This window comes from Pholcus phalangioides, unplaced genomic scaffold, assembly GCF_987345545.1.
Source record: "Pholcus phalangioides strain wild (caught in Gottingen) unplaced genomic scaffold, Ppha-v1.0 ptg000009l_1, whole genome shotgun sequence".
NCBI classification, from domain to species: domain Eukaryota; kingdom Metazoa; phylum Arthropoda; class Arachnida; order Araneae; family Pholcidae; genus Pholcus; species Pholcus phalangioides.
Window position 1 is genome coordinate 185,157 of NW_028301602.1, and position 25,818 is coordinate 210,974.

At 39.0% G+C, this 25,818-nt stretch overlaps 2 protein-coding genes across 8 annotated transcripts in view; one reads left to right on the forward strand and one right to left on the reverse strand.

Annotated features, from left to right (window-relative positions):
• The window catches only part of LOC149081583 (uncharacterized), a 219,792-nt gene that overhangs the window by 141,793 nt on the left and 52,181 nt on the right, over positions 1 to 25,818 (forward strand). For 3 of the 7 annotated variants that reach the window (XR_016193316.1, XM_089236973.1, XM_089236972.1), the window contains exons 1-3: positions 7,169 to 7,206; positions 21,646 to 22,288; positions 25,193 to 25,282. Coding sequence is in view for 6 of the 7 variants with exons in the window: in XM_089236973.1 (XP_089093099.1) it covers positions 7,184 to 7,206; positions 21,646 to 22,288; positions 25,193 to 25,282 (756 nt within the window). In the remaining variant the exon portion in view is untranslated. Of the gene's footprint in view, positions 1 to 7,168; positions 7,207 to 16,669; positions 16,769 to 21,645; positions 22,289 to 25,192; positions 25,283 to 25,818 lie in introns of those variants that run through there. The other 4 variants (XM_089236978.1, XM_089236976.1, XM_089236975.1 and 1 more) reach the window with 2 other exon arrangements.
• LOC149081585 (uncharacterized) lies at positions 11,853 to 12,758 on the reverse strand. Its single transcript, XM_089236832.1, has one exon. The coding sequence runs from the start codon at positions 12,756 to 12,758 to the stop codon at positions 11,853 to 11,855; it is 906 nt and encodes a 301-aa protein (XP_089092958.1).

Consider the following 25,818-nt stretch of genomic DNA (forward strand, 5'->3'; position numbering starts at 1 on the left):
ACCTCCCGTTTTTTGTAAAGTTAGGCGTTTGAGCCCAGCCAAACTTAAGGTTGCCAAAGATGAGTTTGCTTTTAAAGGCCGTTCAAGTATTACGTCATCATCGGGGGGATGCTGACTTTTGATGACGGGGGGGGCGGATTTGGATAATGCTTACGTCATCAACCACCCTTTATGAAAATATGAGTTAGGATTCAGAGGAACAGAGCTGATGACGAAATTTTGCTGACGGGGGGGGGGGTCAAAAATGGCTAAAAATTTGCTTACGTAATACTTGAACGGCCCCTTATGCTTCACCACGGCATCTGCAGACCATCGAAGAGCCCATGGGCAAGTGCACTTCATATGGTGCCCAAAAGTAACTGTGACTGGAGGCCAACTGGCGACTACAGAGCTTTAAACGCTAGGGCACGTCCTGATAAATATCCTTTACCAAATTTACAGGATTTTACTCAAAATTTGTCTGGTTGTAAAATTTTCAGTAAACTGAATCTGGTACGAGCTTTTAATCAAATACCTGTAAATGAGCCAGACATAGAAAAAACGGCTATTTTAACACCGTTTGGTTTATTTGAATTTGTATATTTATCATATGGTTTATGTAATGCTCCACAAACACTTCAACGATTTCTGAATGAAGTTTTATTTAGTCTTGATTTTGTTTTTGTGTACCTGGATGGCATATTGGTCGCTAGCCAAAATGAAATAGAACATATGAATAATTTAAAATTAGTTTTTCAAAGATTACAAAAATATGGCCTAACAATTAATGTATCAAAATATAAATTTGGAGTATGAGAAGTTTTATTTTTAGGTCATGTAGTAGATGTTATTGGGTGTAGGCCTTTTCCTGAAAAGATCGACATAATTGTAAATTACCCACAACCACGCTCTTTAAAAGAATTGCGTAGATTTTTGGGGTATGTAAATTTTTACCGCTGATTTGTACCACACTCAGCAGAACTTTATGCATCGTTAAATGACTTATTGCGTGGTAGGAAAAAAAATAACAAACTTATAATATGGACTTCTGAGTTAGTGATTGCTTTTGAAAAATGTAAAGATGCTATTGTAAATGTAACGCAATTGGCCCATCCGGAGCTTGACTGTGAGTTAGCCTTGTTTACAGATGCTAGTGACATTGCAGTAGCTAGTGCTTTGCATAAAGTCACTGAACTGGGTTTTGTACCTTTGTCATTTTTTTTCTAAGAAACTCAATAATGTTCAGTGTAAATATTCTGCTTTTGATAAAGAATTGCTTGCAATATATTTATCAATTATTCATTTTAGGTCTATGTTAGAAGGAAGAAATTTTTGTGTGTACACTGATCAAAAATCATTGACGTATGCGTTTGCCAGAATTTCGAAAAATGTTCACCCAGACGCTTGCGTCATCTTGAGTTTATTTCTCAATTCACTACTGACGTGCGTCATGTATCTGGTTGTGAAAATCTGGTGGCAGATGCATTGAAAGTATTGAACTTCCTGTAAATATTGACTTTGAAAATTTTGTGGCACAACAGCGGGCTGATCCCGAATTGAATTCTCTCCTAGAAAATTCTAGTCAATCTAATTTAAATTTGAAACTTGTAGATTTACCTAATTTTAGTGAACCAGTTTATTGTGATATTTCTAGTAAATTTGTACGTTTATTTGTGCCTGAAGTATTAAGAAAAATATTTTTCTTTCCGTTCATAATTTAGCGCATGTTGGTACAAGATCAACATTAAGGCAAATAACAAGTAAATGGTTGGCCTTGTGTTAGGAAAAACGTGGCTGAATGGTGCCGGACTTGTATTGCTTGTCAAAAGGCTAAAGTCCGCAGGCATACCGTTGCACCATTGGGGCACATGCCAGTGCCAAATGGTAGATTTCAGCACGTTCATTTAAATTTAATTGGTCCTCTATCGACCATTTTAAATTTTCGATATTGTCTGACATTAATTGATAGACACACAAGACTGGTCGAAGTAGTACCAGTGATGGATGCCACAGCGGAAACTGTTTCCAGGGCTTTCCTCTATCACTGGGTAGCTAGATTTGGTGCTCCTATTCGTATTTCTAGTGGTCAAGGAACTCAGTTTATGTCATTCACATTCACAAAATTGTTAAAAATGCTAGGTATTGAGATCTGCCGTACAGCCGCATACAATCCTAAAGCTAATGGCTTTATTGAAAGAGTTCATATAACATTGAAGGCTTTATTGAAAGAGTTCATAGAACATTGAAGGCTTTATTGAAAGAGTTCATAGAACATTGAAGGCTTTATTGAAAGAGTTCATAGAACATTGAAGGCTTTATTGAAAGAGTTCATAGAACATTGAAGGCTTTATTGAAAGAGTTCATAGAACATTGAAGGCTTTATTGAAAGAGTTCATAGAACATTGAAGGCTTTATTGAAAGAGTTCATAGAACATTGAAGGCTTTATTGAAAGAGTCCATAGAACATTGAAGGCTTTATTGAAAGAGTTCATAGAACATTGAAGGCTTTATTGAAAGAGTTCATAGAACATTGAAGGCTTTATTGAAAGAGTTCATAGAACATTGAAGGCTTTATTGAAAGAGTTCATAGAACATTGAAGGCTTTATTGAAAGAGTCCATAGAACATTGAAGGCTTTATTGAAAGAGTTCATAGAACATTGAAGGCTTTATTGAAAGAGTCCATAGAACATTGAAGGCTTCATTGATGTGTTATGTAAATTAATCGTGGGTTGATGCTTTGCCTTTAGTACTTTTAGGTCTCAGGACTGCCGTGAGAGAAGAATGGAATCATACTTCCGCAGAGCTTCTGTATGGCCAGACGATAAGACTGCCCGGCGAATTCTTTGCCGCTTCTTATGACGTCAGTCAGCCTGCACTCCTTGGTCATCTACGCAAGGCGTTCAGCGAAATCCGCCCACAGCCATCTAAGGCCCCTTTCACACGGAGCGGATGCGGACACGGGTCCGCATACCCTTTCAAACGAGCACTGAAGATGCGGACGAATCGCCCGCATCTTTAGTTCGAAATTCGTGTATAAAAACTGTTTTTTCGCAATTTTTGTAATTATTTTTCTCCTTCACCCCTGATTCAGTGCCCATAGGCAGCCTAGAGGCATTCTTTGGTGGTTTTTATCATTGAGCCTAAAGATGCCTCCATTCCGATCCTCACAAGTAGTCGATGGGAGAAAATATCTTAAAATATTTTCAAAAAATTTTGAACAAAAATCTGTCTTTTCGGAAAAATATGAAAGAAAATTCCAAAAACACATCCAATGTTCGAAAAATCCAATCCAAAAACATCCAAAACATTCGATGTTCCAAAAAAAAAAAAATTCAGCAAAATCGAAGAATTTGCAAGTATAAAAAAAGGGAGGGGTTGGGACTTTCAAAATGTCTGTGCTTAGAAATATTCACATCACAATTCTGTCTTAGGCCGGGATTACACTATAAAAGTTTTGTAAAAGCTCTTTGATAAAACGTGAAAAATTCAACCATTAAGATCACCGGTTGCATTTGCTTGAATGCAACCAATGCGCCTATTGGTTGAATTTTTTAACTTTTATAAAAGATCTTTTACAAAACTTTATAGTATAATCCCGGCCTCAAGTACGGATTACACTATAAAAATTTTATAATAATTCTTTTAAAAAAGCAAGTAATAAATTTATCGGTTGCACTTGCAATTTATTAGTTGCTTTTTTCAAGTTTTATAAAATAACTTTCATAAACCTTTTAGAGTGAAATCCCATCCTTAGATTAGTTACTTCTGAAATATAAAATTTCATTTTTTTAAGTTTATAGACTAAATATTGAGTAAAATATACTTGTAGGTATCGAGGGAACCACCAAAAATATTCAAGCGCTAGGGTCTTCAAACGTCTTAATCCGGCCCTGAGTGAACACCGTACGCGGATAAGGTTGTTTAATAAAAGTATTTTTTTTAAAGTTTAAAAAAATTAACAGATTAAAAATTTAAAAACATAACAAATATTTAAAATAATATTTCAGATATTTATATTTTTAAATAATTTTAAAAATTTAAAAAGAAAAAAATTAAAATTTTTAAATTAAATTTAAAAGTTATTAAAGTATGTAGTCAATTAAATATTCGTAATGAACAGAACGGCTTATAATTTTGGTCCCGTCAGTGGCCGTTGTTTGCAGGTTTTATTGTATAAAATTGTGAAATATGGACAAAAGGCAGTTGAAGTTGCTATATCTCAATCTCAGAAGGAAACGAAGGGATACACGTGTGTGGGTACATTATATTAATGAGCAGGGACCATCATATGGTGTTTTTAAGGGTATTTATGGCAAATAATTGAAAAAATTCCGTGGAAAAATCACCTTCAAAAAGTAGCCAAAGATGCGGACGAATTCGCTCCGCATCCGCATCGTCTGAATAGCACCGAATAAACCTATTGTCAAAACTTCTATGTGCGGATGCGGAGCCCGCACTTAGGTTTTGACACATGCGGACGACGTCCGGACCCGCATGAACATTTCCTAGGTGCGGAGATTTTTCGGCTCGTCTGAAAGGCGCAGTATATTCCAATTGTTAAAACTTCTTCCGGACCCGCATCCGCTCCGTGTGAAAAGGCCCTAAATGGCATGCCAAGCAGGTGGTGTACATTCCGAAACAATTGGACAAGTGCACCCACGTGTTCGTCCGGAATGATGCTGTGCGCAAAAGCCTACAGCCTCCATACAATGGGCCTTACCAGGTGCTCAAACGGCGTTCGAAGGTGTTCCTGCTGCAGATTTCAATGAAACAGAAATGGGTGTCCGTGGACCGGCTTAAACCTGCGTTCTTGCAAAGTGACTCTCTCAACGATTCAACTCAGGTTCCTACTACACAAAGCTCATCTGAGCCAAAATCCATTGTCAGAACTGGACAGTCTTCAAGTTACGTCACACGGAGTGGTAGAACTGTGCGTTTCAGGATCAGCCAAACCTGAAACTCCCGAGGGGAGTGATGTGGCAACAGGCGTGAACTCATCCAACTCGGTAGTGCTGACGTAATACCGCGATATCGTGTTTCCTTGTGCATAAATACGTAACGAATATTGTAACTCGCGCCTTTCCCTTTTTAGCTAACATGTTCTCATAGTTAATTTTGTTCTTTTTGTTGTTGTAATAAACATGAAGTTAAGTTTTTCTTGAGTGTCTTCATTGCTGAGAAGATCGCCTTAGATCTATTCCGATCTCTCCGCAAACTGCTGGGGATCAAACAAAATCGTACCACTCCATACCATCCGGAAGCGAATGGTACCGTTAAAAGGTGGCATCGCGTCTTTCAAGCAGCGATCAAGTAACATTCCTCAACAGATTGGGTGGCAGCATTGCCAACCGTTCTTCTGGGACTAAGAGCGGCATACAAGCCAGAACTGGAATACTCCACATCTGAACTGATATATGGTGAACCTATCAAACTCCCTAGCGAGTTCTTCTCAGCTTCCAAAACAGATGTCAATGAGAAACAGTTGCTCACTGAGTTACGACAACACTTTTCGAAAATTCGACCTGTCCCAGCGTCTCACCATAATAGATCCAAAACATTCATCCATAAAGAACTTGATCATTTCACTCATGTTTTTCTTCGCAGTGACGCTGTCAAGAAGCCGTTGCAGTACCCATATGATGGCCCCTATGAAGTGATCGCAAGGCACAATAATCACCTTCAGGTGCAAAGGAAGAAACGTATGTCTGAACATTGCATGAGTGAAACTAGCGCACATTGCCACTAAAGTGAACCCATTGACTCGTTATGGCAGAGCAAGTCGTCCCCCGAATCGCCACATTTTATACAAATACAACGCCACAACAGGCAAATTGCCCAACGAGGTGGCTGAGAAAAAGATGCCCATAACAAATATGGATGTCATAGATTTCAAAAATACAGCAACCCAATTAAAAAATAAAATTATAAACCACATATACACATGATAAAATACTGTACAATGCCCATAATGTATTTATGGTTGTCTTATTCTAAGTATGGATAGCTTCTCGATTTACCCCAACATGTTTATCGTATTTCTTTTTAAACGTGTCAATTGTATTACAATTTACTACCTCTGGGGGTAAGCTGTTCCATTTATTAACAACCCTATTAGAGAAAAATTCCCTGCGACACCATAACCTTGCATTGTCCCTCACCAATCGATACTGGTGTCCCCTTGTAAAAGCAGTCGATTGGCGGTGTATTAAAAGTTCATGGTCCATCCTATCCATCCAATTGAAAATTTTGAACACTTCGATCATATCTCTTCAACACCTGCGTTCATCCAATGTAAACATATTCAAAAAATGAAGTCTCTCTTCATAACTCGAGCCCCGTGCAATTTTATTAGTGCATGTATAATTCCCTCCTTATGTGTGTTTATATGCATCTATTTTTTCTTTTGTTGTCAATAATTAGTTCGTCGTGCGATCCGCACTGGGGGGGGGATTGTGGCGCTGCGATCGTTAAGAGAAAGCGCGCGGTTCCGGGGAGGAAGAAAAGAATTCATTGGTCTTGTTTCCCGCGCTCGACAAGGTTGTACCACCTTCGTATGAATAAATTTCTTGTTATCTATTTTGTTGTTTTTTGAAGCTACAGAGGGAAAAAGCAATGTGGTAGCGGATGCTCTTTTGCGAGCACGAGTTGACCTGCTATTTCCTTAGCGATTCCAAAAACTGGATTTGCTTATGCAGAAAGTTAATATCTCACAAGTAGCGATTCTATTTATTTTAATTTTTTTACTTTTGTCTGGTTTTTCTCTCTTTTATATTATTAACAACTTGTCATTGAATTAACGTGAAAATAATCGTTAGCATAAAGTTCTATTTTATCAACTTTTGGTTGCCATCTATCACTTTTTAATCTAATTAATAAATATATCTGCACCTGTTCAGCCGATATACTCCGTTCTTTTTATCTTTCTTTCAGGTCAAAAGAAATAGGAACATATATGTGCGTCACTTATAGACATATACAAGGATGACGTCACTCTCCGCTACCATACGAAGGTGTTCTATATAGTGTCATCAGTTGTTGCGAAATATGAGAAAATATATGGTTAAAGTCATCAATAAAACAGCCAAACAAAGGGAAACGAACAGCTCAACTCCGTGTAAATTCGAACCTACAACAGACAGAAAATCTATAGTGAATAATGAATATGATTTTAAAAAAAGTTACTTATATATATTCATAATCAGGATGTTCAGACCATACAGAAACCGGTACGAAACATTATGTATATATATTTATTTATTACGCCTGAGGCCGGAGCCCCTGTAGCGGGAATACATACATCAAGATTGGCTGTATATAATTCATATACAGCAAAGTATTGTTTAGGATAATTTTTCACTAGTCCTTGAAATAAGCAGAGGAAGGGAAACACTTTGCGTAACGTTACAGATTTATTCACAAACAGCAATTTTTACATGTATTTACAAGCAGAGATACACGCTAACCAGATCAGAGTTCCCTTATTGAGCGTAAAGTCCAACAGCTCTCTCTTTTGTGATCGCCGTCTTATTTATAGATACGGTTGAATCTTCCAGAAAAACGAATATTCCAGAAAACTTCGTTTTACAGTTTCCAAGGTGGAGGAACATCTGAAGAAAGTTCGCAGAGAGCGGCCAAGCATGCGTACCACTGGCATCGGTAAGCAGAAAAAGTCGAGAGTTCGGATGCGGATGAGCAAGTAGAGTTGCGTCGGTGAGCGCTTGCTTGATGTCGGTGAAAGCTTTCAGCTGGTCGTCCGTGAGTTCGAGCGCAGGTGTTGGCTTGTATTTACCTTTAAGGCAACGTTGGAGCGGATCGATGATTTGAGAACATAGTGGGATGAATCTTTTGTAGAATGCGATCATACCGAGGAAACGTTTCAGCTGTTTTAACGTTCTAGGAGGTGGATAGTCTTTGATGACCGCGACGTTGTCGGCGAGCGGTTTGAGACCGTGAGCGTTGATGGTATAGCCCAAGAAAGTTAGTTCAGGGACAGCCAGGACTGATTTGTTGGCATTGAGCACGTGGCCGTAGGCGTCAAGACGTCGGAAAACTTCTTCCAGGTGACGTTTGTGGTCGTCGGGTGAGGCACTGTACACCAAGATGTCGTCGAGAAAGCAAAATGTGAAGGGTAGACCACGTAGCACCGTGTCCATAAACATCTGGTACGATGATGCGGCACCTTGCATCCCAAAGTTCAAGCGGGGAAATTCGTATTTGACTAAGGGACACACAATTGCAGTTTTGTGTTGATGAGGACCGTATATCGGGATTTGAAAATACGCCCGTGTCATATCCAATTTGGAAAAAATTGTGCAGCCGGCTATCTGGTTGTTTACGTCCTGAGTGTGCGGTACGGGGTACAGTTGCGGTGTCGTGTTGCGATTCAGCATGCGATAGTCACAGTGAGACGAAAAGAGTTGTTATCTTTCTTTTTCACAACATGGATCGGTGACGCATACTGCGAGTTGCTGGGTCGAATGATACCAAGATCGAGCCATGTGGTCAGCTCGTTTTTGACGAGCGTGTACTGCTCTGGAGTGAGCCGTCTGGACTTGCATTGCACAGGGGGATTTCCCTGGGTGTCGATATAATGAAGGACATCATGTTTAGGTGGATCAACTTTCGGGTTGAACGGCCGGGTAAGCGACGGGAATTTTTTCAAAAGCGAATGAAATTCGGAATTGCCGGAAACAGACAAGAAAGGCGAGATTTGTAAATCGACTTGCTTACCTTTCGTTGACGGTCCTGTCGTCGACTCTATCAACTGATTGTTGCCGATATCCACCGTCAGTTTGTAGTGGTTCAGGAAATCCGCGCCGATGATGGCGTGCGACGTTTTGGCGAAGATGAAACGCCAGCTGAAGTCTCTACGAAGATCGAGATTCAACGAAACGACTCGCTTACCACCGTTTGGTATGATTACGCCGTTCGCGGCGTATAAACTAAACTCGGCTGAAGAGTTGAGCGACGTGGGTGAAGGATGAGGAATAATGCTGACTTGACTGCCAGTGTCGACCAAAAACACCCAGTTGTCGTTGATATTACGGACGAAAAGACGACTTGCTGGTTTGAAAAGAAAAGAGGAATGCGCCTCGTTTTCCTCCCTGCTCACAATTTTTTCTTCATGCGCGTGGTCGGCGGCGTTGGACGAAACGCGAAAAAACGAACACGGTGACCTACATTTGCGCGCTTTCTCTTTGAAACACGAATGGTAGTAACACATACCTGCGTTATCTCGCGGTGGCGATCGGCTCTCGCGTCGAACCGGTACATCGTTGCGCTGTTGTCGAGACCTGGAAATGCTGTCGACTTTTTCGGTGAGCACTGAAAGTTTCTCCGTGAGTTCCGCGATAGTACGAGCGGTTGACATTTCCGATGACACAGTTGCGCTTTCGGCGTTGGTCGGAGTCACTGCAAAGATTTTGTCGTCTTTTTTCGCTAAGGCGTCGAGAGGCTGTTCCGAAATGCACAGGATGCTCTGCACGTGCGGCGGTAGTAGATTCAGGAACAGTGATTTCAGGAAATCGTCAGCGAGTGAATTTTCAGAAAGTTCACGCATATGTCGTAGAGGGGCTGCTGGTTTTGGCTTGCTTCGATTGGCCGTATTCGGAAAGTAATGTATCCTTGAGGTTCTTGTAGGTGCGTTCTGTTGCGTTAGTGGATTGAAGTAGCGGTTTCGCAAGCTTCAGTTCGTCTGGGCCAAGTGCGCTAATGATGAGGTGGAACTTCGTGAGATTATCTTCAATCTTGTGAAAGAAGAGCAATGCCTCTGCGCTGCTGAGGAAGAGTTTAGGTTCGTGGCTCCAGAAAGGTGGCAGTTTCACATTCATCGCCATGATAGTAGGTAACGACGGAGGCGGAATGAAAATCGAGCAGAAGAGCGTTCGGTATCGGCCAGGTCACCACTTGTCGTATAAGGAATAAAGCGGTTGACGACAAACAATCCCTTCTACGATTCAAAGATATAATTAAACATTTATTAATCAATTAAACACAAATAAACAGAACCTACAAGAACGAGTGCACCGCGTGACTGTCTCGTTTGAGCGGCAAAACCCAAGTTCAGTTTCAACATCGCGCAGGCGCGTTCTTTTCCCTATTACGTGGACAGTGCCATCCAGTGGTGGACGCTGTCACCACACAAGTCTCACGTAGGCCTTAGTCTCTTCCTCCAATTCACCGGAGTTGTCACTTTCAAGAGGGCTCTTGAGAGGGCGTCTGCTGCTAAGAGCTGTTTACCTGGAGTGTATGAGATTGTGAATGAATATATCATCATCCGTAGCCTGAAGCGTTGTAAACGAGGTGTAATTCATCCAGTTGCTTCGTTGAAAATATGGGCACGAGTGGTTCGTGATCGGTCTCAAGACGCACTTCCAGTCCAGTCCCATAATGAAGTCTTCAAATTTCTCACAAACCCAAGTGAGTGCTAACGCTTCTTTTTCGATTTGAGCATATCTTTTTTCTGCAATGGACATAGTTCTTGACGCGTAGGCCACAGGGTGCACCGTACCGTCCTTGTGTTCTTGAAGCAACACACTTCCCAAGCCGTAAGACGATGCATCCGCAGAGACGATGACCGGTAGCTTAGGATCAAACCGTGCTAGGACTGGTGCCGACGTAAGCAAGCGTTTGATTCGAGCTTTCTCGGAGTCCCACACAAAGTCATTGGCTGTTTTCAGTAGCGCTTGAACTGGGGCTAAAATTTCGCTCAAATTCGGTATGAACTTGGCCAAATATCTCACCATTCCAATGAAACGTTGCGCTTCACGTAGATCTTTTGGTGGTTGAAGATTTTCTATGGCTTCTACTTTCATCGGGTCAGTCCGGATTCCTTTGTGGTCTATCAGATGACCTAAGAACCTTACTTCAGTGACGCCGAAGACACACTTGTCCTTGTTGAGAGTGACGTTCATGGAATCGTCGAAGAACTTCTCTGAGACGTCTGTCGTGTTCTTCTTGAGTGACTCCCCACACTAAAGTTTTGTCTGTCAGGTTCGTTACGGCTGGAATACCCTGTAGAGGGTCTGCAATGTCTCGTTGAAAAACTTCTGGAGCTGAAGAAATTCCGAACGGAAGTCTCAAGAAACGGAACCTTCCGAAAGGCGTGATGAAAGTCGTCAACCTTCGAGACTTCTCTGTCAGTTTCTTCTGCCAAAATCCTGTTTTGGCGTCCAGCTCGGAAAAGATCCTTGCCTCTGGGGGGTATCTGGCCCAACAGATGATCAACTGCAGGTAACGGAAAGTTCTCACGTTGAACGCTGCTGTTCAACTTGGTCAGATCGACGCAAAGCCTGATATCTCCATTTGGTTTTGCTGCTAATACAAGCGGAGCACACCATTTACTCGGTTCTGTCACTGATTCGATTGTTCCGTCCTTCAACATCGCATCGAGATGCTGTTTTACTTCATCCATTAATGGGATAGGAACTCGCCTTGGAACGTGAACTGCAAAGGGCACGGCACCGGGCTTCAGCTTGATTTCATATTCTCCCTTCAGTTCTCCAAATCCACCGAAAATTCGTGGAAATTCTTTTTCCGGGTTCACTTGAGTTAGGCTGTGTACCGTCACTTCATTGAGTCGTTGAATCAAATTTAGTTGGACGCAATGTTCTCTTGACAATAGTGGACGATCGGGTCCCTTGATCACATAGACTTTTGCCGACGTAGAGGCTGACTTGCAAGTTAGCTGGCACTCGAACATTCCCTTGACGTTCGAGTTCGATGCACCGGGACTCGAAAGATTCCGGTCAGGAGGCTTGAGTTTCGGAAATCTGTTTTTCTTTCGTCTGTAGAGACTGTCTGGGATGACTGTCATGTCTGCTCCTGAATCCAGCAGAAAGTTGACTCGGTTATCTCCAACTAAGACGTCTTCTTACCAAGTCTCTTTATGTGATGACGCGGATGATACTAAGTAGCCAAGGAATGTCCTCGACGTCTTCACCCCGACTTTACGCACTGACGAAATGTTCGCAACTACTCTTGACTCGCAAACCCTAGCGAAGTGGTTTTTCTTACCGCACTTACGGCACGTGGCGTCCTTGGCCGGGCAGGAATTCTTGTCATGAAACTTAGCTCGTCCGCACCAAAAACAAGATGAAGCTTCATTCCTACTGCGAGTCTGGCCCTGTTTTTCCTTCGTTGATTGCTCTTGTTTCTTGAACTCTGAGCCATGGCTTCTCCGTTGATTCCTGTGACCCTGGCCGGGTTCCTCGCTAGCTCTGAGCTGGTTTAACGTAGGGTTATGTAACTCCTCCTGCTGCTTCTTGACCGATTCGTATTGTCTTGCCATGGTCGTAGCTTTCTCCAGCGTCAGACCTTGCTCCAGCTGAAGCTTTTCGGAAAATCTTCGGCCGCTGACACCCACGACGATGCGGTCGCGAATCATCTCTTCTCGGAGAGCTTGATACTCGCATGACTCCGCTAGCACACGGAGAGCAGAGATGAACTCCTCCACTGGTTCTCCGGAGTGTTGAACACGGTTGTTGAACTTTGCCCTCTCGTATATGATATTTTTCTTGGGAAAGAAATGTCCGTCGAATGCCGCTATTACTAAATCGTACTTCTCCTGGTCCGCTGATGGCAGGTTAAACGAGGTGAAAATGTCCTCCGCTTGATCACCCAACAGGTAGAGAAGCGTGTTGACCTGGTCTTTCTCACCCTTCTTCGCTAGCCCTGACGCGTCGCGAAATCTTTCGAAGCGTTTCTTCCATTTTGGCCATTCGGATGGCGTTGCAAATGAAAAGGGTTTGGGACACGGCACTTGAAATGTTGACGACATGTTCTTAGCCCTAACCATAGACTTATGTAAAGCGGCGATTTAGGCTTAGTTATTCGAACGTTAGTAATCAAGCTAACATTTACTCAACGACGTTCGAAAAGTGGATCGGTGGATCTTTCTGGATCCCACCGCTGCCACCATGCTTCGCTTGGCCTCCTAGACATATCACTATTCAAGTATACGCCAGAGCCAACGAGAATAACTTATAATCATATTTATTTACATAGACGCCTAAACGAGAGCGTCCGACATCTCTCATGTCCAACAGTCAACAACCTTGTATCCCTTCGGCTCCATGGCCTTTTCACATGATCCGATTATTATACATCACTTCATTTCACTTCCGACACAGATATAGTCTATATTGAAACAATTCTTTTGAATGCCCGGTATGAAGTGTTAGTTAAAAATTATGAATATATTATAAAAAACGAGATTTTCGCTATAACGGTATTCGTTAAGACGGGATTCGACTGTATTTCCATCAAATTATGGAATCTTTAGTGTCATCTAATGGCGAATTAAAAAAACATTCGAATTTGTGAACGTATGATGACGGAATAGATGGCAGCATGAGTTAACTCAAGTGGCTGTAGAAAATTTAATTTCAAAACTAATGAAAATCAGACCTATAATGATCTGAGAACTAATGAATTAAAAATGGGATGTAGGTCTAATTAAAAAATAATTCCAGCACCAATGGAAATTCAGAATTAATCAAAGAACTCAGAACTGATAAAAATTTAGAAATAATGGAGGGAAATAATTCTTAAATTGATGGAAGAAATGAGTGATGAATTGAGAGAGAGCGATGAAAATTTTTAGAACGAATGAAAAAGAGAAAAACAATCTCAGAATTGAGAGGGGTGAAAAATCAGAATTGATGATAAATTTTTTTGTAGTAAACAAAGTGTCTGAGCTTCAACTAAAAATTATTTGAAGCTTAGACACTTTGTTTACCACAAAAAAATTTATTTGATGTATGTAATGTATATTTTTTCACTTCTATTACCGTAAGTGCGCGCCCAACGACGGCCCAGGGCAATTGTGATGGTGGTAAAATCGCAGGCACCAATGTCATGATGGCATAATCACGGCACTAATGTTCTGGTGCATGTTTTGATTCACCACTCTTAACTTTAAAATGAAATTCACTTTTTGAAAGAAAACGTCAATTATGTTCTGGTGAAAAGTTACTGAGTACTATTGAAATTGACAGTACCCCAAGAAAAAAAACTTTTCCCCTGGGGATCATATTAGTTAGGAGTACAATTTTGAGTTGTTACCGCGCCCGAAACAACCCTTTGTGTGTCGGTGAGTAATTCTCCTGAATAAATGTGTACTAGAGCATTTCAACCCAAACAATTAAGTCACAAAGAACGAAAAGAATATGTCAACACACAGAGGTCTAAGTCACTTTAGGTTATTTAATTCCTAAAAATTCCTTTTTTTTTTATTTGTTTCACAAGATTAGACGCACACAAAAAAAAAAACAATATTTTCAACCTCAAAAATGTTTCAACTAATAGCAAAATCAAAACATAAACAAAATTTCAGTCCATATTCCTATAACCAAAGACAAAACACCAACAAAAAAAAAAAAAAACGATGCTAAAATACCTCCTTTTTGTTTATCTTATTTTACATATCGAAAATTAAAAGTTATTTGGATGCAAAAACAAAAAAAAAACCGAAATATTGCTGCAGTTTGGTTTGCCCAACCACTCAACAAAATTGAAAAAGGAAATTTACTCACAATCTCCCATATTCAGGTCACTTCATTCTTGACAACCGAATTTCGACGAACAGTTCCCTTTAACTTGAACACTCAGTACGGACAGTTCATTTTCTCATAAGTCATCCTTTGACGGCCGAATCTGCTTGGTCACCAGACACTTGAAAGACTAATGTCCTCTGCACTTGCTGGGACGACGGTCCCTGCACATACTTTGCAGTCGGAGCACCACCAAAAATTCTCCAGTTGTACTACCACTCGGAGCAGCATGGACGAAGTACCATCCTTGGACTGGACTGCAAGAGACTGCTGCTCGGCTTCATCTTTCTGGCATGACGGTACACCTTCCTTCCTGGAACAGTTGGGAGCAACTGATATGATGAGACGATTCTTCATACTGGTTTTTTATAGCTGTTTTTCTTGAACTTACATCTTCAAGTAATCCTTCCCACGTTACGACTTTTGGCAGTTCTAAATTAAATGGGGTTTGAGTGACTTGGGACTATAAGTTTCGGGGGATCTTCAAGTTTCGTGGGATCTTCAAGTTTCGTGGGGGTGGGGGGATTCTTCAACGGAGGGACCGCACTTTCTCATGCAACTGGTCCCGATGAACTGCACGTCTCCAAAGTTTTCTGGTGCTAATATGAAAATTGAGTGATGGGCGCGGCTTGAGAAAGCGCACCCTCTAATTCGTCGCACAAACTGCGTCATCCAAACTATTATCCAATTGTATCACAACCAAAACTAAAACATGAAACCAAAAGAAAAACACCACGAGGTCGATTTGAATAAAACGAAAGGGCTAAAACAAAGATTTTAACGACAATAATTTTAAATATAAGATTTCCGGATTAAATGCACAAATATTCATCAAAATCAAAAAACATTAACATCATTGTGTGGGGGAAAAAAATTAGCTTTCCAACGATATGCGATATCATATATATATATTCTCGTTTCGTGACATGCCGAAAAATTTAAATCCAGACAAAGGAAATTCTTAGAAAAATTCAAATTCAACACTTTCTCGATGACAGAGAAATAATTTCAATCATATAACGTTATCTCACAGTTTCTCTCCCTCACAATATTTTACAACACAAGTTTTTTCTTTTTTATTTCGTCGGAAACAGTGGAGAGAAAAGGGAAAAAAAATAAATTTTAAAATTGAAATACTCACAAGGTCTCAAAATTATTTAACTCTTGATTAACAAAAATGTTTGTTTCCCTTATTTAAAAAAAACATCGACTCAGAATATGCAGAAGGCGAAAAATCGGCTTTTCAAGAATAAAAAAAAATTATTCAACGGATTACGAATAGTGAGAGAGAAAAGAAAAGGAATATTATCTTCCTTTTACACGTACCGGACGCGTTCGTGTAAGCATTCGTGCAGGAACAAGAAAACTGACTCATCAATATGGCGATAATATCTTCGATTATCTGAATCATTAGGTGTGTCTCTCTCACAAAAGAAAGAATATATTATTCAGAAGAACACACATTTTCTCGTTCAATTTAACTCGGAATTTCTCAAAATTTTACAGGAAGAATCAGAAAAATTCAAGGAATTTGTTGTTGAGCTCAAAAGATTGAGATGTCAAAGCAAAGCATTTAATTATATAGGATTTTCCGACAAACACATACACTGTGATGCATAAAGAGTGTGTGTTCACTCTACACAAACGATCGGTGGTTAGATCTTGGACGTTTTATGAATATCGGACGGAATGGTAACACAAGAAAAAAAAAAAATATAGACAACCACAAGATTCATTTCAGCCTTCCACGATAAAATAAAGACAGAAACTCAAATATTATTCACACGACAAGCACAATTATATTTACATTTAGCAAATTTCACTTATTTGACATGACTATTCTAGGTTGAAAATATGTCAGGCTTATTTGTCAAAGGGGGGGGGGAAGTGTCCTACTTTTCCCACCGTGACACAATCGCACCTGGAGCACATTCCTAAAAGCTACTCTGCTAGGAGACCCATGGAAAAGGGAAATGTATATCAGATGCTATAGAGACGGCGGAAATATGCATGAGACAAACGGAAGCGAAAGACCCGCTAAATATGAGTCATATGGTCATCACATATCGTAACAGCCATTGAACATAACACTGTATTCACAATATTATGGAAGAAAATAAAACATGGCCGGGAATTTCTTGGAAATGTAAAACAAAAAGTCCAGGCCGTCCGTCTCGTCACCTTTGTTTTGTGTCGGCGCAATGTCTGAAGATCTAATTTTTGGCACCAATTTGAAGTAAAAGTGAATTTGATTTTGAATTTCGATGCGTTTACTTTTCTTCCGGAGCTCCCTTTCTTAAAATTTTGTTATAGTCAACAGCAATTTGAATTTATTCATTTAATTTTGTTGCTTAAATGCCTTGAATTTAAGGGCTCCAACGTTTGTGTTTGTGAAAAGCTTGTTAACAGTGTGCTTTCATTTTTATTTCCTCAATTTAACCATTTCGAGTTGGCTTTAAGTTTGACAAATCCCTGTTGCCATGGCGACTAGAAAATCGGGTATCGGTGCCTAAAACTTCCTATGTATAATTACTAAATCCGAGTCTAGGGATGGCTCAAAATTTTCTGATTTCACAATAAACTGCTTTTTTCCGAAGATGGGAAAGGGTCATTAAGGCCTAGAAAAGTTTTTAAAAACCATTATTTAAGACTTTTTCTTACAAAAAAAAAAACCATGCTTCGCTCCTATGACGTTTGGTTGGCAATGATGCAATTTTTCTGAACACCTATAGTATAATCCCTTTTGATGATCAGGCGCACATCTAGGACGATGTGACATGGCAAGCATTAAAAAGATGCAAACTTCAGGTTAGGTTCATAATATGTACAATCCAGCATGTACCAATTCGTTAGAAATTTTTGTTGAGGAATGCGTGTACAGTTAAGTAGTAGGACAATGTAACAGGAGGGGTAAATTGTATAACCTTGTTTGATAGTCCTGTAAAATCCGAGACTATCAAACAGGACAAATTTCCCATATTATTTTGCTCTTGGTAAAAGGGAGTCATTCTATCGTCATCCCTCTGGATCTGCTACTGAGCAAAGGCAGACATCTTCAGCTGTGAATGAAGCCAAAGCAGGGGCGTAGCCAGAAATTTCGTTCGGGGGTGGGGGACCAATTTCATTTCGGGGGGGACCAAAGTGACAGAACAATAGATTTGGCCATCTTTTTTCCTTTTTTGGGTCATTTTCTCACATTTCGGGGGGGGGGGGCGCCCAGACCCGTAAGTCCCCCCCCCCCCTACGCCCTTGAGCCAAAGTGATGTCTTCAGCTGTGAATGAAACTAAAGCAAGCATCTTCAGCTGTGAATAGAGCAAAGCCAGACAACTTATATTTCAAATGGCAAATTTTAATATTATACCGGTCAGCAATAGACTTTACACCATATGTGCATTGCAACTATTGCAATATCAACTCCACGACAAACATATGTTTCAATGTGTCTCAGTCTTCTGTTCGATTCTTCATTATTTCACATCTGTTTGACCGTAAAATGATAAGAATGTTTATATGTATGATCAACATGAAATCCTCAAATCTCCATGAGGATTCTGTGTATTTGCAAATTGTAAAACTTTATGCATCTGATCAAAACTTTCAGACAAACTGCAAGAATTTTCGTCCTTGGTTCAAGTTGGTGACACAATGCCGCATATGTTGAATAGCGTTAGAGGTTTAAAAGAGACGTTCCAAAAATGTTGAGGTACCATTGACTCATCACTGATATCAAACTGTTCTAGAGAATGATCTGTATTCTTATTAAAAAGGATAAAATCATCAGTTCGCTTAAGTCTTTTACAAGAAAAATGGTCATCTCTTTAGCTTTATTGTGCATTGAAGCTGAGATAACTGAAAAATCAGATTTTGATGCCATTATCAATGATTTTGCTCATATGAAAGTACGAAAAAAGCATATTTCATATAGAGAAAGATATTTCATATGGGGAATTCAATAATTTTACAGCATACTTCTCAGTTAGTTAAAATCAAGGGCGTAGCCAGGGGGGGGGGGGACTTGGGGGTCTGGTCCCCCCCCGAAATGTGAGAAAATGACCGAAAAAAGGGAAAAAGATGGCGAAATCCATTGTTCTGTCACTTTGGTCCCCCCCCCCGAACGAAATTTCTGGCTACGCCCCTGGTTAAAATACTGCATATATCCTTTATTTTTTATATGTTTACAAACAACATGTACTGTAGGCTATATGTCGACAGACATACCAAATACCGTTCACCTGTTTTTCATTTTTTTTCATCTTTTTTCCTTCATGGCATAGCAATAATCCAAGTAAGAAATTGAGAAAAGACCTTACAGATACACACACACATGCTCTAATACACACATGAGAGACATTTTCAGGACAATTATTGTGTATCAACAAGGATGGCAGATTTGTCGTAAAATTACCATTTAAAAACTCTCCAGATACTCTGTATCTCTAAACCAGCAGCGATATCTCGTTTGTTGAGTATGGAAAGAAAGTTCGAGAAAAATCCAGAAATGGGTATTCATTATAATCATTTCATGGAGGAATATGAAGCTTTGGAGCATATGATAGAGGTATTGTCGAGAGATCTTGCTGTAAATGGTACAAAGACTTTTAACTTGATAACTTTAGTATTCCATATTTCTCTCTGTATAGCCACTAGATGGCACCGCTAACTCAATTATTATCTATGTTACTTTTCCTGTCTTTTAAGGCAGATGTTTTGTATCTTGTCAAGTCAGTCGTTTCTTTGCTCTCGTCTAAATAAACATTATAATTGAAACCTTGCATTCTCTGTATATAACGGTGAGCTCGTCCCTGTTCTTGCACCAAAAAATGTATACGAACAACGACCTCACCGTTATATATGGAGAACGTAAGGTTTCAATTATAATGGAATTTATTTAGACATGAACAAAGGAGGAAAAAGAAACGACTGATTTGAGCCTATCCAAAAAAAACATCTGCCTCAAAAGGAGGGAAAAGTAACATAGATAATAAAGTTAGTGGTGCCATCTAGTGGTTATACAGAGAAATATAATATGGAATACTAAAGTTACATACATACTCTAACAGCGAGGTTTCATTTGATCTCACCCTCCCAATTTTTAAACACCATTTATGTCATGTACATATACTTATATATTTTCTGCCAAAGCCAGAAATTGGCCAGTTTGCCCAGCCAATGTCCAAATTTTGGACTTTCGCTGGCCCTTATGTATTGATATTCCGGTTCCTTTGATGGTTAGAGTTTCCATAGCTGACCATAATTATCACAAAAAATACAGCAACATGGTGATGACCCCTAATCATAAGGATTGATTTATGGGTAAGGCTGCAACTAGATACTTTATCACCCGGGGCAAGCCAGAATTTTGGTTCCTCTTGCATGTAAAAGAAGCAGTTAGAGGGTGAATTCTGCACCCGTTCTAGTACAGCACCAGGGCATAAGACTCACCTGCTTCTCCCTAGTTGCAGCCTTGTGTATAGGGGCTGGCCAAAGCCTGAAATTCAGACATTGGCCGGGGAAACTGGCCGATTTCAGGCTTTGGCACTAAGGTAGTTGAACAGTTCTATTTCATCATCTATAAATTGACAAAAACATTTATCTGCAATTTCCCTAAAGAAATTCTGAATAATCCCGAATTAGGGTGAAAAGGCATTAAAATATCTGTTATTTGTGAACGAGCAGTGCAATTGCTGAAAGTTAGAAAAACTTTGATTTTTTTTTTAACTTAAAAATTTGATCTAAAAAAAAAGCTTTATTTTTTTGTTTAGTCAACCATTTCTCGCTCAAAAATTTCGGATATTACCCATGACTTTAGTAGTCCACAGGTCAAGTTTCTGGGCTCCAAAACGTAGAAAGTGTCCCTACCCTCAAGGTATGAGAAAGTATTCTCTACCAACAAATGACAAAAAATAATAAATCAAAGAATTGTTGAAATATAAATGTTGTTGAAGAGAAATGTTGTGAAAATTTATTACCTACTTTCAGTTTAAAAAAATCTGTTGTGATAACAGAATGTGAATGGTAGTAATCTTAAGTACGGTTTAGCCATCTTGTGTTAAGTAAGAGATTTCTCCCCATTGAATGTAGTATTATACCAACCATGAGAATAATAAATGTCAAGTTATTGAGATTCTACTGTACTGCAAGGGTTAGGACAAAAAAGTCTCGTTGGGTTCAATAAAAACATGTTTGCAAGATTAAAACTTTGGGTAAACTCTGGGTTAGTTTGTCAAAAAATTAATAAAAATGGAAATATGTACATCCTGAGCGAAAATGAGATATTTCGACAAAAAAAACCGAAGGTAACGTATTGGGAGAACGATGTATACATAGGCGTTGGAAATGTTTCAGAGCTGTGGGTGCTCAGCTGCAGCTTTATAAAGGAAATTCTCATCTGTAAATTAATTTTGGAAGTGCTCAAACTTGTTCTACAGTCGAATCCCGTTATAACGAACTCTAGGAGACCGGAGAAATTATTTCGTTATAACAAAATTTCATAAAAAATTTCGTTATAAAGGAATTCCAGATTTTTGCATTGTTTCTATGTAAACTTATGTGAGGGATTAGAAAAGTGTTCGTTAAAACGAGAATTTCGCTATAACTGTATTCGTTAAAACAGGATTTGACTGTACAAGATACTGTGGGCACTCAAGCACCCCCAGCTCCACCACCACTGGGTATGTATGGCACAAAAAAGATGAACAAAAAATAAACTTCAAACTTCCAATTGATTCAAACACATGATGCTCTTCAACACAAAAGCCTGTTATTACTAGTGAGACTAGTCTAGGGGTGACAACTTTCAGATGATGACAATACAGACCAACAATAAATGGCGGTAAACAAAAGGAAAACCTAGAAACTACTTGGTAACCTTGTGTGTTGCTAGATGCGCAGACATAATTTTCAAAAATTTTGTGTTCATAATCTCTGATTTAGTAATCAAACATAGAACATTTTAAGGACAATGACAATTTTCTACTTGCCATGGTGACCTTGTGCCTGGGGATTTGCCAAACCCTGGCTATACTTAAAATGCTTGAGTTGTCATCTATCATTTAATATTGCATGTAAGAATCGTGTGGTGAAAATATCCTTTAATTTTCATACTTTCGCAGGCTGCCGACTCTTCCTGGTGTACAGTCTTCTTGTGAAACTCAATTGTATAAATTGCTGAAAGAAATTGATGAACTGTTCAGTGATAAATGCAGAAAACTAAAAGAAGAACTGTTGTGCGCCAGGACTGAAATTTGTGAGAAAAATAACACTATCCAAGAGCTCGTTTTAAAGCTGAACAAACTGAAAAACTGCAGCGACAAAAAAAACACCAACTCTGAGTCAATGATTATCGAGAAAAACAACGTGATCGCAGAGAAAGATGGGTTATTAAAAATTTTAGATGAAGAATGTGTGAAGTTAAAAGAGGAGGTCAGAATGTGCAAAGTGGAAATCGAGAAAAAGGATAAACTCATCAAATTGCAGGACTCGAAAATGAATTTTCTCAGACCGTTTGAACGGCAGTGTGTAAAGATGGAGTATGAATTTAAAAAAATTCAGTCAAAAATGTCGGCCAAAGATATGGTCATACAGCAACAAGAAGCAGTGATAAAATCTTTGAAAACCATTGAAAGAGAATCATTGCGGTCTAAAGAATCATTTGAAGCAGTCAAAGCAGAGTTATCCACGAAAGAAGGTCACGTCCGGAAACTACAGGAAGAAATTTCCACTTGCAAGAAGATGCTAAAGAGCAAGACCCTTGAGGTATATCACAGCTTATTTCTTTTTTCATATCTGGTGACTCTGAATCACATGTTTTTACTTTGAATTATATATGTTACAATAAATGTGATAAATCCAGTGAGATTACATTTACTGCAACATGTACAGTGAAATCTCACAGATGATACTCAATTTGACAATATACTTCTGTACAACAATATTTTGTCATATCTTGTTTGGAAAAGCCTGCAGTCAAATGTTAAAGGACTGTTCCTTGTTATAATGATAATCCCTCTTCAACAATATTTTCTTTTGGTCTGCGAGCATCATTACAAAGGTTACAAGATTTCATCATCATCTTTGGTGTCCCATGTAGGAAGAGCTTAGGCAATTTTGCCCAGTAACATGAATTGTAGGTCATGCATTTGTGAGAAATATTCTGTGAATTCCCAAAAGAGTTTTGCAACTGGCATAGTGGTTTTGAGGTATGGTGTCTGTTACCATATTGTTGAGCCCCTTGAGTGGAAAATAGTGTAACTGCAAACCGATACGGGCCCTATTAAAATAATTGAGGAGGTTGCTCCTATCTGTGGTACCCTTTTAAAGGAAAAAGTAGATCTAGGAATCCTATCTATCCAGAAAGGATCTGGTCAAAACTCAACATAAGGTTAATGAAAATAACTCATGAGAGTATGAATCAGCGCAGAAAATTGATACCATGAGTTCAAATGTTTGGTATAATTGAGAAAATTTACCAAGTTGTGAATGCTGCTTACATTTACTACATCACTTAGTGTCATATTGAGGTTTCACTGTATATTGTTTTACAGTTGATTGACATTCAGACATTTGTCATTTTCACTTTGAAATATGGCAGACAGATGGCAGCACTAGAGTATAACACAAAACAAGCATAACTCTGACAACATAGATAGGTAAGGGTCATGCATACACAGTAATGCAAGTAGATGTTTGGTCACCCGGGGCAAGTGCAGATTTTGGCACCCCCCTTGTAATTTTGAAGGAGAGGTTTGAGAATAAAATTTGCACCCCCTCTGGTCCAGTGCCGGGGGCACGAGACCAGCCTGCTTCCCCCCCCCCCCCCCAGTGGCGGCCCTGTGCATACACACACCGAACATGTTCCTGCATGTCCCAATTTGTTAAAAATTCCTCAGGGGAATGTTTATATGGTGCATCTATGGTTAAGTAGTAGTTAATTGACAATTGAATAATGGATGTTATGTGTATTGAGTGGACAGTTTCTCTTGAAAGTACAAAGGTGCACCACCTGAAATTTTTTGAAAAATAATTGAGGTCAAAATGAGCTTTGAAGAATTGATCTTGCCCAAGAATATTAAGAAGACACCAACAAATAAGGCAAATACAAGAAAAAAAAAATCCCAGTGCATTTTGACACCAATGGGTTGGCTTCAGAGGAAAAATATTTAACCACTAATCATGCTGACCAAGTTTCCCACTTGGGTTGAATACCAAATCTTAACGCTCAGTTACTCAGTGGAAAAAGTATGTCTGTTCACTTCAAACATTGTGTTCAGAATGAAGCTCGGAGCCTGCATGTGATACTAATGCAGCATCCTGATTGGACATTTGTGGAATGGTGCTACCCAATTGGTTTATTCAAATTTTCTTAGAATTCCCGCTCGAAATGAATTTAAACCATAGCGTTGCAATCGGTGGTGTAGATTTATTATCGTTTACTAGTATATTTTTGAAGGCCTGAATATATGTGCCTTCATAGAAATGTCAAGTCCACAGTTGATTTAGATTTCTACAAAGGCACATGTATTCAGGCTTTCAAAAATATCCTAGTGAACTATAATAAATCTATACCACCGATCGTAATGCCATGGCTTAAATTCATTTTGAGCAGGAACTTAAAGAAAATTTGAATATACCATACGGGTGGCACCATTCTGCAAACGTCCAATCAGGATGCTGCATTAGTATCACATGCAGGCTCACAGCTTCACTCTGACCACAACATTTGAAGTGAACATACATACTTTTGAGCAACAGAGCGATAAGATTTGTTTCACTTGGTCAGATTGATTAATGGATAAATATTATTTTGAAGATGACACCCGTTAGTGTCACAATGCATTAAGATTTCTTGTGTATTTCCCTTATTTGTTGGTTGGTGTCTTAATACAAAATGAGTTTCATATGAAAAAAGCCACCATTAAACCAATGACACTATGTGATCGTGTGGGCATCATGCGCTGATCACGAAGATTCGGAGTCCATTGATGTGTGGTGGTGGTCGGCTGAAGTTGGTTTTATGCAGTTTTCTAACTTTGAGATGTGAATGCGAGCCAGTCTTCCTATTTAAAAAAGTGTCTCCGCAGGGAGCAGGCAAACTTACAACATGATACAACATAACATCAAAATTCAAGTATTTACCATATTTAATTCAGAATATGGAAGAGAGATTGCAGCACCTGCAAGAAAACGGAACAAGCCCAATTTTTACAACATAAATATGTTAGGGCACAGACACACTCAGAACACACACATTCCATCATGTACCGATTCATTAGAAATTGTGCAGAAGAATGTGTGCGAGCTGCATGTACGGTTAAGTAGCAGTAGTAGCATATATATATTATATATGTATAAACTAATGCTAATCATACAAATATTAAGACCATTTCATGATCTTAAAAACACAAAGGTTTGTAAAACAAGAATCATCGAATTTTGAATTCAGAGCCCAGCAGTTGTCGAGAAACGTTAAAAAACCCTCAAAATGTTTTTGCTTTAGAGTAACAAGCACATTTCATGATTCAACATCTTAATGCTATTTGTGTATGCTCAATAATACTATGAAAGCCTAGTTTGGTTTTTATCGCTTTGGTTCGGGCGTGTTATCAATTTTTACTTTTCTCCCACAAAAACTTATTGTTTTGCTTTCTGTTTACGTTATAGATTGCAAAGCTCAACATGCAGCTATACAACACTGAGAAAGAGGTATTAGAACATATATACAATCGCTTGAAATCCGAAGATGCTTTGAAGGTAAATAACTCTTCTCATATTATAATTTCCTTTTCCCTTTTTTTACCATTTTCTTAATTGAGAGTGACTGAGAGCCTATGTAAAATGGCTTTATGTAAATGAAGGCTGTGAGAAAAATGATTTAAATGATGGAATGGAACTTTGATATAGGATGAATATTTCGTCCTTTTGCAGAATAATTGGTTTGGCTGAATAATGTTTGGGTATTTGGCCAAATATTTGTGTAAATCTAAGCATAACAGATTAATTTTAAAAACATATATTAATTGAAATTCTCCCTCCATAAATTAATTTACTAATTATATTTTAATTTGGAGTGAATATCCCTCCCCTGAATTTCAAGGAAAAGGTGAACATGAAACTGAAAATTGAGTCTTACACTAATAAGGTGGAAGTGAGCATGAATTTCACAAGTTCACTAACTGAAGGATGTTACCTAGAGACAAGATATCTATTGAGCTACTGGAAGAAGCAAAGTGGGCAAAGAACATTTAAAGATTAAAAATAAGAAAATAAGTTGTAAATTTTATGATGCA

Bases quoted from the DNA above. Each gene is read 5' to 3' on its own strand.
- LOC149081585 (XM_089236832.1), bottom strand. From the start codon at position 12,758: ATGTCGTCAACATTTCAAGTGCCGTGTCCCAAACCCTTTTCATTTGCA.